This window comes from Amblyomma americanum, chromosome 10 (assembly GCF_052857255.1).
Source record: "Amblyomma americanum isolate KBUSLIRL-KWMA chromosome 10, ASM5285725v1, whole genome shotgun sequence".
NCBI classification, from domain to species: Eukaryota; Metazoa; Arthropoda; class Arachnida; order Ixodida; family Ixodidae; genus Amblyomma; species Amblyomma americanum.
The window spans coordinates 58,405,537-58,424,039 of record NC_135506.1 but is presented as its reverse complement, the minus strand read 5'-3'; the positions used below and the strand labels follow the sequence as shown (position 1 = coordinate 58,424,039).

At 46.4% G+C, this 18,503-nt stretch overlaps 1 protein-coding gene across 1 annotated transcript; it reads left to right on the top strand.

Moving 5' to 3' along the window:
* The first annotated feature begins 7,111 nt into the window (after positions 1-7,111).
* LOC144108333 (kelch domain-containing protein 3-like) lies at positions 7,112-8,173 on the top strand. The gene has a single exon (XM_077641592.1). The coding sequence runs from the start codon at positions 7,112-7,114 to the stop codon at positions 8,171-8,173; it is 1,062 nt and encodes a 353-aa protein (XP_077497718.1).
* The last annotated feature ends 10,330 nt before the right edge of the window (positions 8,174-18,503 follow it).

Sequence of the window (18,503 nt, the reverse complement as noted above, 5' to 3'; positions counted from 1 at the left end):
AGGCATAGTTGTGAATAGGCATAGCGCGATTTTGTATTCCTGTCTAATCAGGGTGTTAATTTTCTGTTTCAGTCTCCTGGTGTCTGCCTCTCTCATTACTTTGTGTTTAATGGTGATTCTTCTAATTAACCTGCTAAATTCAATCAATCAATCAATCATTTTTTTATTCAAGACAATAATACAAGACTATTGTCTTGGGGGACGTGACAAAAGGCGGAAAAGTGCCTGACGAGGTCACGCCACCCTGTGGCAAGCAGCGGTTTGACACTCATGCAGAGTTTCAACAGAGTTTACATGCAGAGAAATGTCTTAGATGAAACTGTATCCCCCAACCCCCTTATTATATATATATATATATTTTTTTTTACAGTGCAAGAATATGTACAGGAAACAGAGTGCAAGAATAAGTGCAGCAACTTCTGCTAGCAATACATGTTAACAAAACACTTCCAAACATAAAATACATGTAAACTATCGAACTTGAAGCACATGGAACATAAAATTGAAAACAAGAAGAAAAACATGAAAACATAACACACTAGTCTTCCGTTAAGAATAATCCCTTGAGTGTTTTCTTAAACCTGCTTAATGAAAGATTTTCAGTTAATAGGTCGTGAATGACAGGATAGTTGTTTAATAAATCTGCTATCTGACAGCTTAATCTTTGATGTCCATAGTTTGTTCGAGCTCGGGGCTTGACTATGATGCTTTTTCTTAAATCGTACACACTTCTTTTTTCTTGGTATTTTGTTTCAAAGGTAGATTTATCCAACCGGTATTGGCGGTAAACTTCCAGGCTTAGTCTGTATTTGTAGAACTGAGGCATTTGGAGTATTCTATGCGATCTATAGTAGGGCGCACAACTAGAGGACAGCTCTAAGTTACTGATAGCGCGTATTGCTCTTTTTTGTATTGATAGTAAGGAATCTAAATTTGTTTTCGTTGTGGTTTGCCACACAAGAGAACAATAGCTAAAACGTGAATGTATAAGGGAGTAGTACACTAGTCGTTTGATAGAAGCTGGCAGGTAACACCTCAGTCTGTTTAAGATGCCTAAGGCACGAGAGAGATCAGTTCTAAGTGTGTGGATGTGAGCATTCCATAAGAGATTTTCGTGGAATGTCACACCTAGAAATCTGGTAGTAGAAGACTGTTGTATGTCCAGGCCATTAAATTTTAAACACGGAATTGTATACATTTCTGTACCTTTGGAACGAAAGAGTACATACTTTGTTTTATTTATGTTTAATGCGAGCCGGTTACTTCCCAGCCATGAGGTTAAGCCCAACATCCAATTGTTCGCCTTTCTGAACAGCGCATCTAAATCCCTACCCGAAAAGAACACATTGGTGTCGTCCGCATATAAAACCAAATTCGAGGCACCCGGTATATTTACAATATCATTAATATAGATGAGAAATAAGACTGGCCCTAGGATGGACCCTTGTGGTACACCATACAACAGAGTGTTTGTCTCTGAACATTCACCATTGATGACAGTATACTGCTCACGTGAAGTTAAATAACTCATGAGGAGAGTACCAGCTATACCCCTGACACCGTAATGCTGAAGCTTTTTTATAAGAGGCCATTTTCTTGATGGCTGTGGCGTTTTACCATTACTCTGAATGTAGAGTCCAAGTATTTTAAGTTCCTTTACCTCCAGAATTTTGTTTTGCCCCAGAAGTATCTCAATGGGTGGGTGTACTTTAATTATGGGGTACCTTATTGTTAGAAGTTCCGATTTAGACGGAGAACAGGTAAGTACAACCCGCTCGGCTTCTCTGAGCACTGTGTCCGCGCCTCTTTGAAGGGTTTCCTCCAGCTCGGCATCACTTCCCTTGGTGGCCCATAGCGTGATGTCATCGGCATAGAGTGCGTGGGACAGGTTAGGCACTTTGTCAAGTTCTTTAGTCAGATTTATGAGAGTTATGTTAAATAGGAAGGGAGACAAAGCTGATCCTTGTGGGTCCCTTTGCTTCCTAATTTAATGGTTTCACTTTTGGGTGTGTTATTATGTATCTCAGCCGTTCTGTTTTGAAGAAACGCTGAGATATAATAGTAGGTGTTCTTCCCTACCCCCAGCGACCCAGCGCCTCTAGAATAGCTTCGTGCTTGACATTGTCAAAAATCTTGATTAAATCTAGTGCTAGTATTGCTCTGGTGTCTCTACTTCTTCTTGGGTTAATCACCTCCTCAGCCAGCTGCAGCATGACGTCCTGTGTTGACAAGGAAGGCCTAAAGCCCAGCATAGAATCCGGGTATAGGTCCCCCTTGTCCATGTGATGCTGAATTCTGTTTAGTACTACGTGTTCCAAAAGCTTTCCGACACACGATGTGAGAGAAATCGGTCTTCGGTTTTTTAAGTCGAGTACCTTGGCAGGTTTGGGTATCATTATTATCTTTGCGTGCTTCCAAGTATCCGGGATTTCTCCCGGTAGCCAACATTGATTGATGAAGGCTGTGAGATCTACAGACCCGTCATCTAGGTTTCGTAGCGTTTTGTTGATTGCGTTACCTGCTCCCGGCGCCGAAGCGCTGCGTAACTGGTGAAATGCTGCTCTTACTTCCGCCTCCGAGATGTTCTCGTCCATATCCGAATTTGGAGTACCGTTGTATTTCTGATGCGGTGCCGAATTGGTGTCGCAAATATAGATACGTTCGAGTTCATTTAATAAAGCTTCGTCTGTTAAACCTGCCTGGTGTATTAGTCTTTTTATACCCTTCCTGCTTTACGCCTTGCTGCTTTCTGGGTCTAACAGGTGCCTCTGCAGTTGCCACGTGTTTTTATTGCCTAATTTACCACTCATCTCATCGCAAAATTGATTCCACTCTTGCCTAATTAGGTCTTGCGAGTGCTTTTTTATGCTAAGATCCAACTGGTTGATTTTTAACTTCAGTTTCCGGTTGTGCTTTTGCTTTAGCCACCTTGGCATCAAAGAAGCCCTTGCCTGCCACATGTGTAATATTCTACTGTCTAGCGCTTGGTGTTCTCTCTCTATCGGCACAGATTCTGTTGCTGCAGCAACGTCCCTTTCGAGCTGTCCCAACCAAATGCTAATATCTTTAGGGGTTCCTTCCTCTTCCCGTTGGGTTCTAATCCGCCTAAATTTGTCCCAATTAGTTATTTTCGCCTGCAAGTTCGGAATGTCTCTTATATGTCTAATCGGTAGCCTGGTTTCAATAATAAAATGGTCGCTGCCTAAGCTGTTTTGGATGTTTTGCCACTTTCCGTCCCCCACATTTTTACGCATGGTCAGGTCTGGGCTGGTGTTTCGCTGGACGCTGTTCCCAATCCGGGTCGGCTTCATTGGATCATTTAGGAGCGTTAGGTCTTCGTCCTGAATGCAGTTCCAGATCCCTACACCTCTTGGTTGGTCTATTTTGCATCCCCACGCAGTGTGCGAGGCGTTAGGTCGCCAACCACTATAAGTGGCTGTCTACCGCTCACACTAAGCGCCTTTTTAATTGCTTGCACTACCGGGGGATGCTTTTCTCTGGGTGTTCTATACACATTCAGTACAAAAAGACTGGTTTTGCTCCTTTGCGATGGTATTAGCTCCACTAGGAAGCAATCTACGTCTACGAGCCTATGTCATGTTCTATAGCCGTAAGGTGTCTTTGCACAAGTATCGCCGTATTTTTCTTTTGGAGTGCCTTGTAGTCTCTTCTTAATTTAGTAATTGGTTGCGTGTCTTGTAAGGCAATCACGTCCGGCAGATTTCCTTCCTCCAGGTTTTGGATATGAAGCTGCAGGTTCTCCCTTTTTCGACGGGTATCCCCTGCAGTTTCCTTTTTCTCGTTAGCCATTTTGCTCTTCCTGGGCTGGAGCTATGGGTATGGTTACCTCGGCCCTTTGTGTCTAAGGCTTTGTTATCTTAATTTATTGCTAGATTTCATGTAGTCGGATCTGATGGTCTGCCACCGTTGCCTCGACTTTACTCATCCTTTCTATTAGGTTGATTATTTTTTTGCTTTGTTCCTTCTGCAACTACTGCATTATTCAGTTTATTCCGTCCTCTATCCGCACATTTCTCTTGGTGTTCCTGCTGTCTATTTCTACGAGAGTTCTCCTAAGTGAGCTGAACTGGTCCTCGTGGTCTTGACCCTCATTAGACCGCTTTTTCGACTGAGGTTGCCTAACCGGTGAACTGGCTCTCGAGCAGCTCGCTGACGCTCCCTCCATTGGTGTATTACTTTCCACGCCAAGGGTCTTAGGTGCAGTAAGGGTATGAGTTGTGGGCGTGGTTACGGTTTGAGCCTTGTCTTGTAACTTCGGCTGGGGTGGTTTAGATTTAGGGGTTTCATCGTGCTTACTCTGGGCCTGCCCTAGCTTAAGTTCCAATACCTCCTTCTTTAGTTGTGCTATCTGAGCCTTTAATTCTTCCTTCTCCATTTGCAATGGAGACTGCTGTTCCCAGCTCACCTGTTTGGTTGTTTATTTTCATCCCGGCTCAACGGCGGGGAGGATTCCGAGCGACTCCTGTCCCGGCCCCGGCTGTTGTCCTGGTCGGATCCCCTGGTCCTGTTCCTCAATGCTCGCTAATCTGAGCTTTTCGATTCCCACCCGCGCGGTGGTCGACCGCTGTCCTTTATTTGCGGGTTTTCTTCCTCACTTTGTTGTCTTTGAGGTGCGGTGATTTGCTTTGCACGGCCTTTCAAAGCGCAGCTTGCACTTTTTGGTTCCCGGTAAGTGGTCTCCACCAAAAATGATGCACTTAGGGGCACAGTCTGGGGACTCTTTTTTGGGGTGGTCTAGTCCACACCTAGCGCACAAGTTAGTCATTGGCTAGACGCACACATCCGCTCGATGCCCAGGTGTTGTACAGTTGAAGCAAGCTTCTACTTTGGTCTTGAATTTGTAGCACATACAGATGACGTTTCTGTACCTAATTTGTCTTGGAGGGTGCTCCAAATCAGAGAAAGTGATGATCATCGAGTTGGTGTGCCCCAGCTCCTTGCGTCTGCTATCGGGAGCGTTTGATTCGCTTCTATAACGTCTTTAACAATTTCGCCGTGCCATTCATCCGCCAGGTTATTGTATACGATGCCTTTAACTGCATTTTCGGCAGTGGGTATGTATGCCCTGAGGTGATGGCTCTCATCATCCAACTTGAGGTATAGCAGCTTTACATATTCATTGACTCTTTCACTATCTGGTGTGCTTATAGTGAAAAAAATATTCACCGTGTTTATCCGGATCGCGTGCTGCTTGAGGGCCGCGGTCAATTGCTTGCATCCAGTGCCTTTGGTGACTGCTCCGACAATGCTCTAGGATGAGGCTTGGCTGAGGTCTGGGCTCCCTCTTGGTCTGAAAACTACTTTGTAGTCATCGCTAGGTAGTCGCGGTAGTGGTATCTTTCTCTTGAAAAGGTTCGCCCTCGCAGTGCGGATGTTCAGCTTAGCTACTGAGCCAGCCGCGTCCGCGTCGCAGTCGATGTTCGTAGCGTTTTCCGACGTCGTATGCTTCTGGTGGGCTGCGTTTCCCGGCGTCTTATGCTTCTGGTGGGCTCATCTTTGGTGGTCTAGCATTCGCGTCCACAAAGCTTGATTGTTATATTCTTCTGGGCTGATATCTTCGCCCATAACGGCGTAGCCATGGTTCGCCATGCGGGCGGCGGCCGTTAGGCCTATCAGTGCGCCGCAGGCAGCCCCTTAGGTGCCGTACTCCTGGTCAGGCTTAGCTCCTCCCCACGCGTTCCCGTGCTTGTAGCGGTTGAAAAGTGTCCAAAAATCCCGGGTTGGTCCCCAAAAACTGTATCGGTTAGGTGAAACTCACTTTCGCTGATCTTGTGAGTAGGTCTTCTATCCGCCCAGTGTCGAATTTCCGCCAACAGGAGCACAAAACTCGGGAGCTCATGCCAGACGCGTCCGTACGGCTCGGATCCAAGGTGGCGTCCCCCCTGTCTCGCATAACACGCCGGACAACCCAACCACGGAGTAAGGGAAGGAAATTGAAATGAACAATTGCTTTTAAGGAAAGGAAATGACGTCTGTCTCACATTTCTTGCTTGACACCCGGACCGCGCTGTAAGGGAAGGAAATATCGATCGATCAGTCAATCAATCGATCGATCGATCGATTAATCAAACAAGCAATCGATCGATCGATCGACAACCAATCGATCAATCAATTGAAGAATCAGTCAGTAAATCAGTCAATCCATCAATCAATCAACCAATAAGTCCATTAATCAAAAAATCAATCAATCTTCAATCAATCGATCTATCAAGCAGTCCTTAATGCTATCGCGTTAAAATCTCTTCTCTTACGGCGCGGTTCAGGTGTCCACCGAGATGCGCCATTTCTCGCTCACGGCCAAACACGCCGAAGCCGACGACACCGACTTTTCTGAGACACGCGCTCCTTAACGCTGTCGCGCTAAAAACGATGCTAAACAATGTCAAATATGTGTACATGTTTATGAGCCTAACCTGCATTAAACCACAGCACAACCAAGCACAACAAAACCTTTCATGTGCATAACCACGCTTAGCTGAGCTAAACTGCATCCATTTTTTTAAGGTTGCCTAAATTCAGTCCCTATCAATGGCATTCCGATCGGCGGATGGATGGAGGGATGGAAAAACTTTATTAAGCAAGCGAGTTTGGACCGTGCAAGGTCTCAGGGCCACCGCACAGCCCTCACATTACGCGCATGTGTCCAGGCCACGTAGGGCCATGGCACTGGCACCCCGGTCCACACAGCGAAGTTGCGTGTCCGGGTCCTGCGACGCAATCACATTAAAGCAGCTTCAACTGGAATGTAGTTCGCAGCATCAAAAAGTACTTCGCTCAGCAAAGCACGGGTAATGGCTGAATGGTTTTCTGTCCTCTTCTGCGCACTTCATGACGGTATTTTGCGTTCTTTTTCTTGGTGATAGCAGCCATATGTTTGCTTATTCGAACTTTCAATCATTTGCGCACCGCAGAATATCAAAGATATTCACGTATCTTACACGCATAGTCACCATTCGAGCAATGCGTCCGCAGGCACCGCGGACACCTACCATGGTCTTGCTGCTTAAGAAAGACGCCTCGTGACACCGCCACCATCGCTACAGCGACCGATCCTCGTTTCTGAGCGTTTTGCCCGCCTGTGTAAGATAAGATGTGGACAGTGCGGCTGCACGGTGTTCCAAAGCGTGTTACTCAAAGGGTTGTCGCCATCAACGGCAAGCTCTACTCGTTCCATAGCTCCCTCGCGACCAGGAATCACAACTTACAGAACTCCGTCGACGTGTTCATCTTCGACACCGCATCATGCCGCTGGCATACAGTCCAAACTCAACTCCCCGACGTCGAGCCGACTGACATTTCCAGCTACACCGTTGCAGCTTACGGCCACTGCGCGTACCTGTGGGGCGGCCGATGCATCTCGGCGCTGAGCAACGTCCTTTACCGCTTCGACACCAACACCTTGACATGGAGCCGTCCACAGGTGCTCGGTGAGCTGCCTACATCGCTTTACGGCAACGCAGCATGCATGGTAGGTAACCGCAAGTATATCCTTGGGCTCTCGAACCACTGGTTAGACATGCGGTTCCTTGACTTAGACACAATGGAATGGCATCGTGTCTCAACCAGTGGACAGGCTCCGGCTCGGCGTATCTACCACACCGCGTCTGCGATTGGGACCCGCATATATGTATGGGGTGGTGTTCATGCAAACCCTTATCTCGATGGTTGTGTCTGCGACAACTCATTGTACTACCTGGAAACGGCCACCTCGACCTGGGTGCGCCCACGCGTACAAGGCACTCCTCCCGTGGGTCGGAAAGGGCATGCAGCCTTCGTGTATAAAGAAGAGCTGTACATTTTTGGAGGTTACAGTGTACAGCAGGGTACTTACTTTGCAGACATGCACAAGTACGAACCCGAGACGTCGTGTTGGTCCGAAGTGAGGCTATGTGGCTTAGGCCCGTCGGCGAGGTGCTTCCCCGGCTGCTCTACTACTGGTGAAAGAGTGTTTGTCTTTGGTGGCTATGGTCCGGTACTCAACCAGGAAAACGGAGAGGAGACCGAATGGCTGGCGAATCTGCACATATTGCACTTGGCCCCGACACTCGAGAACTTGTGCCTACTTGCAGTCATCGATGCACGGCTTGATTTCAGCGACTTACCAACATTCACGAGAAAGAAGATCAGCGACATCACTTCACACCAACCGTAGTCGATGGGAAGATGCAGCAACCCAAGCTTATCAAGTGCTTTTGACGAAGCCAGTGAGATGTGCGATGATAACTACGATTTCGGCGCCGCTGCTTAGCACGAGAATAAACCTTTATCTTACTCGGAAACGTTTCGCTTCCCGTTCGTTTCTCACATGAACAACACAGTCGATAGCGTTTTCTTTATGTTCCTGTCGGAAAGGGGCGTTACTTGTTTTTTGAATAACTCTAACTATTGTGCCGAACTAATATGTAGTCCCTCATAGACGTTCAACAACCTGGCAGTTTCTTCAAACGACTCGCAATAATATCACTTAAGCTTCAAGCTACTGATTGGTTGCAGGTTGTCATGTAGCTCTTTCTCGTGATCTTACGATTGTATAATGCTGATAGACGTGCTTGACGCAGCTTTAGGCGTGGATTTGAGGTCTTGGCCAGACCTCAAATCCATAACAAGTCTTTTTTTTTTATTTCCGGAGATTGTATTTATACGCCTCTTAAATCTAGCCGCCGCGGTGGCTCAGTGGTTATGGCGCTCGGTTGCTGACCCGAAAGACGCTGATTCGATCCCGGCCGTGGTTGTCGAATTTCGATGGAGGGGAAATTCTAGAGGCCCGTGTGCTGTGAGATGACAGTGCACGTTAAAGAACCTCAGATGGTTGAAATTTTCGGAGCTATTCACTACGGCATCCCTCATAGCCTGAGTCCCTTTGGGACGTTAAATCCCCATAAACCATAAACAGCCTCTTATACCACCCCAGGTGCCCTGCGCTTGTCAGATAGATTATCGAGAAACCACCACACGATAGCGATAAATGTTCGCAATGTTCCTGACGGGCAATGCGATGCGATGCAAGAAAACAGCCAGACGGGGCTATTTGTGTTTGCTTTAGATGCCACGGCGTGAACGTAAAGAGATTGCGCGTGTTTTGTGGCTAGTGGGAACCACTGCTGCTTTGTTGCTTCTCTTTACTTTCTCCCTAATGTTCGGGGCTAAAACAAATTTTAACTCTGATGTCAAGACTAGTGTATTAATGGATAAAGGGATCCCCTCTCTTTATAATCAAAGCAGGCATGATGTTGTCACTGATTAGTTGTGTCCGAGACCAATTATTATTTATCACGCCTGGTAATATAGCCCAATGAGGTGAAGGAATCAGGCGGTGGCCGGCAAAAAGTTTACTTTGGAATACTTCGAGAAACACCCACGGCTTTTTGCACATTTGACAGCAGTCTTCACACCGAAATTTCATCCCACATTTTCCCAAAAAAATGATATTCGGTCTAAGAAACTGGCTAAACTAGGCAATGGCCCAATTTAAATTTCGGCGCTAGCCGGCGGTTGGGCAGTGCAGCGGCGACTTATTCGCTCTGTCACTTCCTACGCTCTTTTTTGCAGCGCGGCCCTCCTATGGCAAGTACCTCGCCCTAGAAGGAAGTTCGGCAACTTGAGAGCGCTCCCGCCTGGTCTTCGTCGCCCGTCGTTCCTGGTCTGGCTACGCCACTGATGGGATAGTCGCTAGGCGGCGAACACAGCTGGGTTTTCTCGACGGCGGGTTTTCTCGCCCTCCGCCCAACTCGCATAATGCGGTGCGGCGGCTACTTCGCCAACCGCGCCCGCTCGTTTTTCAGTTTATTTTGTTTCCCCGGCCGCCCGCTGAGGGTATCTTGGTCGAGCTCTCTCTCACCGACAACACTGCCCTCACTACTCAATAATCTCGCAATGCTCCATCTCCCTGCCCAACTGGTGGGTGTCGAAGGTGTACAGCATGCGCTGTATGCCGCCGACATCACCATTTGGGAAGCCGATGGCTACATCGGTCAACTGGAGGACTGCCTGTAAACAGCGGCCGGCTTAGTGGATCGCTATGCTGCGTACTGTGGTCTACATTGCTGTCCTAAAAAATCAGACTTAGTGCATCTCCGCCCCTCGCCGAGATGCAAGGCACTAATCTCTCTCTGGCTAGTGGACTCATACACGAAGTCACTGAGATCAGGGTCTTCGGACTCTTTATTCACAAAAATCGCCAGCCTGACACAACCCTCGCCAAGCCCCGTAATGTTTTACAACAACGTGGGGGCCTCAGAAATAAGGATGCGATGCGACTCTCTCATGCTTTTGTGGCGAGTCGAATTCTTTATACGACTCCATACTTGCACTTGCGCAAGCATGATGTAGACATCTTGGAGGTTACTGTCCGCAAGATGATCAAGAGGGCGTTCGGCCTCCCGATATCTACCTCCAATGCGAAGCTGCATGCATTGGAGGGAGGGGAACACTATTGGGAGCTGCGCGAGGCGCGCCCCACTATTCAATACACCCGTCTTGTCCACAATGTGTCCGGTCGTCGCCTTCTGGATCGGCTATATATACAACACTGCTATCACAGTGCGGAAAGGGCATGAGTGCCCGAACTATGGAGAAGCGCCCTCCGTGTTCGACCCCTTCCGACCAAAATGAACAAACAAGACCACAATGGACGGCGCCAGGCTCGAGCGGATGCCCTGCGCCGCCAACACAGCGTTTTCTACGTAGACGTTGCGGGCCCACACCATTCCAGGGGAGGATGGTACACGCCGTAGTCATTCACGAGGAAAGACAGGTGGACGGCCACACATTTAAGGCCCCTCGCGCAACCCACGCCGAGGAGGTAGCAATCACCCTGGCTGTCGGCCATCCTAAATCTAAACTCTTTTTACCCGTCTCGCGTAGGGCATGGCGGAATTTTGAGCTGAGCTTGATAACACCTAGAGCGCAAGGAATACTTCGCAGAGCAGCTCGGTGTCAGGACCCCACGATCCCATTTCTCATTTGTACTCCAGGTAACCAGGGCTCACCAGGCAACGAGGCCGCCAACTCGGCCGCCCGCGCTCTCTAACCGGGCCCCTAACGTAGACCCTAACAATGTGGATCAGGACACCTGTCGTCTTTTAACATTCAAAGATATGTCCACTTATTACCAGGACTCGCACCGTCATCTTTGGTTCCACGCGCGAAAACAGACACAACACAAGGTAGAAAGACGGGACGGAGCGCCACTGACAACTGATGTATTCGAAGGCAACACACACACACACACACACACACACACACACACACACACACACACACACACACACACACACACACACACACACACACACACACACACACACACACACACACACACACACACACACACACACGCACACACACGCACACACACACACACACACACGCACACGCACACGCACACGCACACGCACACACACACGCACACACACACGCACACACACACGCACACACACACACACACACACACACACACGGTAAAGTAAATGAGGGGCCTGTTTGACAAACTTATGAAGGGAGCCAACAGTCACCGAAACAAAGGTGCTTAGGGGAACGTTATTTTTTTAATGTGCTGAGCTTATCAGTAGGGTAATATTACTTACATTAATAAATCGCTTAAAGAAAATTATAAAGCAGCAGAAAAACAACCATGCCGCCGGTGGGATCCGAACCCATGACCTCCGAATATCGCGTCCGGTGCTCTTACCAACTGAGCTACGGCGACGGCTGTCCAATCTGCTGCTCTCGTGGGTATTTATGTTTATTTGGCGTACGCGAACCTTGAGAGTGTTCACCATATATATATATATATATATATATATATATATATATATATATATATATATATATATATATATATATATATATATATATATATATATATATATATATATATATATATATATACACCATCGTACACGAAAGGAATGCTATTATTTTCAAAGTTGATATGATAGCGAATGAGTGAAAAATTGGTTCTCTGCCTTATACAAAGATACGGACGTGTCGCTGATGCACATGCTTCTACTCTTTGCAATAAAAAAAAAAAGCTTCGATTAATTCTCTGGATTTTGTGTCTTTGCTTTTAGATAGAATTCACGCACCGGAAAAACATGGCTCACAAGAGCGTGACGGGTAGGACCTTACATGCTTAGGCATATTTGGGCCTTCTTTATCTTGCTCTACGTTTCTTTCGTGTTCCCTGATTCGCTCGTTAACGCAGCGCCCAGTTTGCCCTATATAGGAGCGGCCGCAGGAGAGGAGAATTTCGTAGACAATAGCTTTGGCGCACTTCTTGAACTATCGCCCATGTTTGGTGCCATACCCTCTTCTTTTCGGTCCCTTTCAATACCAGAGCAAAGGCTTCCGAGCTTTTCTGGGGCTGAAAAAACAAGCGGCGCACCATGCCTGCTCGCGACCTTCTTCAAGTTGTGGGCTAGCTTGTGCACATAGGGCACCACCACAGGTCGCACCACCTCATCTCGAGGAACATCTTCCCCAGCTCTCACAGCCTTTCTCTTCATCTTTTGTAGCAGGCTTTCAGCGACGGCCGTTACGAGCGAACCAGAGAAGCCGGCTGAAGACAGCCTGGCCAATTGGTTTTGAAAACTTAGTGGCATCTTGTGAGCGCATGATTTTCTAAGGGCGGATTCGAGACAAAATGAAGCAATCCCCCTTTTTATTAGCTTGGAATGAGCGGAGTCATATGGCAGAAGCCCCTTTTTTGCGCGCGGAGCAAATGCCCAACAAACCTGTGCCCCATAATACCCAATGCTAAGATTTAAAAACTGTAAAACATTACCTTCAGGTACTTCACAAGTAAACCTTAAGCCATTTCCATGTTGTCTACATAAGGTTAAAACATCGCGCACAGATTCTTCGAAGTTCTAACTTCCGTCCTTAGTAAAAATGATTAAAAAGTCGTCTACATACCTGAACGCTTTAAAAGCGTTGTTAGCTGTTAAACCTGGAGCAAAACTTGACCCATTTGGGGAAGAAAAGTATTAAAAAAAAACAGGTGCAACACAGGAGCCTATACATATGCCAGCTTTCTGCAGAAAACACTTTTCGTCAAATGTTACAAAGGTAGATTGTAAATAAAACTTTAAAAGGGTTAAGCAATCCTCGATGGATACACCGGCAGTATTCTGAAAAGAAATAAGATCCTTACTTTCAATGCACTCTCTGATTGCAGTGAACAGGGCTTCGTGAAGAACAGAATAAAATAAATCCACAACATCTACCGAAAAGGTGCGTCCAACATCACGATTAGATTCTAAGAATTGACAAAGTTCATTAGATTTTTTGGTAAGAAAGGGGTCTTATACATCAAGCTACATCATGACATTTCCTCATCTACATCATGACATTTCCTCAGGCAGATTAATGTCCCTCACAACCACTAAACAACTCTGGGTGTGCGTGTTAGACAAGCAGCTGATGGAAAGAAGTGCGAAGAAGGAGAATAGTAGGGGAGGATTAGTGGTTGTGGGGGACATTCATCTGCCTGAGGATATGTCATCAGTTCTTCGGAAGGGACCCAAGTATGGCCTGGAACCACAAGTGCCGCCACAAGTACTGATAGCCATCAATCGTAGAATCGCCAGTAAGGCCAGTTCTGAAGAGCGTGAAAAGTGTCTACTTGAGGGCGTAGATTGCCTTCTCAAATCCTACTACGGGGTGCCTGTTCGTCATAAGGGAACTTCACCCCGATCCATTGTGTCTTTCTTTAAGAAAAATAACCTAAGGCTTTTGCAAGCAACTAAGGAAGGTGGATTTGTTGTGTTATCTGAAAATAATTTCCCGGAAAGAGCAGTTCAGGCAATTGAGAAGAATTTTTCGCCTGTTAGAGTGAAATCTACGAAAGTTAAAAACAGAGCTGTTGCAATGTGTGAGCAGCTAGGTCTAGTCCGCGTTAGTAAACAGATTGCCAAATGCAAGAATAATGCATTGAAGGTGTTCTTTTCGGTAAAAACGCACAAGCAAGGAATGCCCTTTAGAACTATTGTTACTGAAAAAGGGTCATGGCAGAGGCCGCTTAGCCGGTTCTAGTTGGAAAATTTGGGCAAGCTTGATGTAGAAGACCCCTTTCTTACCAAAAAATGTGATGAAGTTTGTCAATTCTTAGAATCTAATCGTGATGTTGGACGCGCCTTTTCGGTGGATGTTGTGGATTTATTTTATTCTGTTCCTCACGAAGCCCTGTTCACTGCAGTCAGAGAGTGCATTGAAAGTAAGGATCCTATTTCTTTTCAGAATACAGCAGGTGTATCCATCGAAGATTTTTTAACCGTTTTAAAGTTTTATTTACAATCTACCTTTAAACATTTGACGAGCAGTGTTTTCTGCAGAAAGCTGGCATATGTATAGGCTCCTGTGTTGCACCTGTTTTTTTAATATTTTTCTTTCCCAAATAGGTCAAGTTTTGCTCCAGGTTTAACAGCTAACAACGTTTTAAAGCGGTCAGGTATGTAGACGACTTTTTAATCATTTTTACTAAGGACGGAAGTTAGAACTTCGAAGAACCTGTGCGCGATGTTTTAACCTTATGTAGACAACATGGAAATGGCTTAAGGTTTACTTGTGAAGTACGTGAAGGTAATGTTTTACAGTTTTTAGATCTTAGCATTGGGTTTTGTGGGGCGCAGGTTTGTTGGGCGTTTGCTCCGCGCGCAAAAAAGGGGCTTCTGCCATATGGCTCTGCTCATTCCAAGGTAACAAAAAGGGGGATTGCTTCACATTGTCTCGAATCCGCCCTTAGAAAATCATGCGCTCACAAGATGCCACTAAGTTTTCACAACCAATTGGCCAGGCTGTCTTCAGCCGGGTTCCCTGGTTCGCTCGTAACGGCGGTCGCTGAAAGCCTGCTACAAAAGATGAAGAGAAAGGCTGTGAGAGCTGGGGAAGATGTCTCTCGAGAAGAGGTTGTGCCACCTGTGGTGGTGCCCTATGTGCACAAGCTAGCCCACAACTTGAAGAAGGTCGCGAGCAGGCACGGTGTGCCGCTTGTTTTTTCAGCCCCAGAAAAGCTCGGAAGCCTTTGCTCTCGTATTGAAAGAGACCGAAAAGAAGAAAGAGGGTGTGACACCAAACATGGGCGATCGTTCATGAAGTGCGCCGAAGGTGTTGTCTACGAAATTTTCCTCTCTTTCGGCCGCTCCTATATAGGGCAAACTGGGCGCTGCGTTAACGAGCGAATCAGGGAACACGAAAGAAACGTAGAGCAAGATAAAGAAGGCCCAAATATGCCTAAGCATGTAAGGTCCTGACCGTCACGTTCTTGTGAGCCATGTTTTTCCGGTGCGCGAATTCTATGAAAAAGCAAAGACACAAAAGCCAGAGAATTAATCGAAGCTTTATTTCTTGCAAAGAGTAGAAGCATGTGCATCAGCGACACGTCCATATCTTTGTATAAGGCAGAGAACAATTTTTTCACTCGTTCGCTATAATATCAACTTTCTAGATAATAGCATTCCTTGCGTGTACGATGGTATATATTTGTCCGTGTTGCCTTCAAATACATCAGTTGTGAGTGGCTCTACGTCCCGTTTTTCTACCTGGTGTTGTGCCTGTTTTCGCGCCTGTAACCAAAGATTTACAGTTACCAACTTGCCCAACAAGACGTTCTTTTAAAATTCGCTCCGTCAGTACCGGGCTCCTCTCAAAGGGATGGGAAAGCGGGCGAAAGAATACTTCTCGGACTCTTTACTAACACTCTACAGTACCCGGCAGTAGTCAAATATTTTGATCCTTGCTTCTTTGGCATCTGCTCTTTCTGTGGGGAGGTGGGGAGGTGGCCCACATGGTCCCATGTGGGCCTGTTCTTTTTTGTTTACTTCTTTCTTCCTCAGCATTCATGTTATTTTCGTCCAGAAAATATGTATCTGAAAAACTCTCATTGCCCCAAATTCTTGGTCAATCCCCCTATGTGGGCATGTGCCATTGTGTGAGTATAACAACAACAACAACAACAACAACAACAACAACAACAACAACAACAACAACAACAACAACAACAACAACAACAACAACAACAACAACAACAACAACAACAACAACAACAACAACTACAACAACAACAACAACCGATTTTGCTACCCTGCACGGGGGGAGGGGGGGGTGAGGAGATAAAAAAATGAAGGAGAAAAGAGAGTCTAGATCCATATCCACTATCGGAAATGAAGATTCTTGGCAACTGGCAGCGGCGATTATCGGCGGTGAACGCCTCCAAGGCACTGCTGCGCTTTTTGAGAACTTCTGGCCTGCACGATAGGCTGTGACTTTACCGAACGCGGACTATACACTAAGAAGTTACTGTGGTAAAGATGTCCTGAAAAAGCTGTATTAGGCGGTCTAAACACTGGATGCCTTCGCTCTGAGTAAATTATTTCTCTGCACACGCGTAGCAGAGTGGAATTTCGGCCGAATTAATTAGGAGCCGCGCTGTTGTCCAAGCTCATTAATTGTTGTCTGTGGTAATTGGGAAAACTTGTTCTGTTCGCTGTTCTCTGCTTGGCCTTATCCCTCCTTTTTCGTTGCAAAACCTTGCCTCATTTATCTCAAGTACTGGACTGCGCACTACCCGGATAGCTAAGTTCTCCTTCTTCTGCCGTCCTCCGTGAGTAACTAAGTATTGTGAATAAGAATTAGTACACCAAGTTGTATAAGTACTTGAATTAGCCAGTACACTATAACTGAATGACTCACGCTCACACCACATGTTGCTGGAGCTCATTTCGTGCTGTTATTAGCCTCAGAGAAATGGTCATGGTATTCCATTCGAGTACACTGCACAAAGAGCGTTCATGGAATAATGCCGGCTTGTATTTATTGCTTGCCGCTGCGTACTGTTCGACAGATTTTGTTTTGAATTTTATACAGGCTGTTTATTTTAGGGCTGCTCAAACATGGGACCTTCGGCTATTTCCCTCAATATATTTCTTGAACCTTGTTACTAAAAACAGCGGAAAATGCGGTTCACCAAGGGAAACCTCCTCACTTAAGTAAAGATGGTCGCCTGCCAACATCAGTCCGCTTTCCTTAATTCCTTAAGCCTGCTTTTGCGGGAGTTATTACTTATGTCTTTAACTGAGGTGTATAGTTGTGGGTAAAAAAAAAGAAAATATTAGTAATCGAGTCTGCATAGAAGAAGAACCTTGGGATGAAATGAGCGCCATAGGAAGAAATAATTACTGTGCGGACCCCTTAATTGCGAGTCTCACTTGAAATCAGTGATTTCAATGGAATAAAATAAGCCTTCCCGCCTCTTCTGCGAATGCACAAAGTTACGTACACGCACACGCGCTTACAGACGTCCGAACCGTCACACGCCCTTGCGAGTATTCTGTCAGAATTCCCGGACGCGTATCGATAAATGCTATGTAGAGTATTGATTGAGAGGGCTGAAGAAGGGCTCAGCACTCTCCATCACCCACCCGAAGCTAACATCTTGTTTCTTCTCTTGCACAGTTCTGACGGCAGAATACTCGACTGCATTATTGATGACGCCATCATTAATCATGGTCTTTCAGGTTAGTTTTGCTTTGCCTTTCCCCTGGTCTGTATGACTTAGCGCTCAGTCTCATAGTCCTTTCCGAGCATGCTTAACATTTGTTATTAATTTTACCGTTTTGGTACTGCAGTTAAACCCAGATATATCAAGCACGGGCCAGGGAGGGGCTGAAGTACATGTCAATGAATATGCCGAGAAATAAATACAACTCATCGGCTGCGCTGCAGATTACCATTACGAATATTGGAAATGTCAGCAGAGACATTTTGTTCCATATTACGAATTATCGAGAGAGAGAGAGAGAGAGAGGCAAACAACTTTATCTCGACGCAGCATTAAGCGTTGAGGATATCTTGGGCCAGGGCCACCAAAGACAGCTGGTCCGTCAGCTGATCCGAGGTGGGCCAGGCCCGCCACATTGCATGAGATCAGTATGGGTAATGCGGGGATGGTATGGCAACGGGGGGCAAGGAACTGAATGGTTCAGATTAGCGGAGGTTACGGAGAAATTTCGGCATGCCAAGTAAGCTGGGAGCATAAAAGCTGGTTGCAGAGTCCGAGACGAAAAAAAAATTATTGTATGAGCATTCTTGCGAGTAGAAATATTCGCTTAAGACAGCTCGTTTGAGGCGTATTAAGAATAAAAAAATGAAGTAAATAAGCGCAAGAACGGTTGTCGATACCGCATTCATAAATACGCTGGCAAAGGTTGCCACTTGCATGTCTTTCAGTCTACGCTTAAGTTAGCGGTCCTTTTCTGAACTGCGGTGCTTAGAAGTCGTGAAATAAAAAGTGCGTTTAGTAACTGCACTGTGAGAATATAATGCGGAGGTCGCCAAGGCAAGCGACTGCGGTCACATTTATTGAGGGCTGCCGAAGAAGAGACATCAGCGGAGCGGCGGCGGCAGCGTCCGGCGCTGGCCAAGGTCCCGAGCGTTCTCATCGCGTGCTGGGGAAACTTCAGCATCTTCGGCATCTCGCTAGTGCC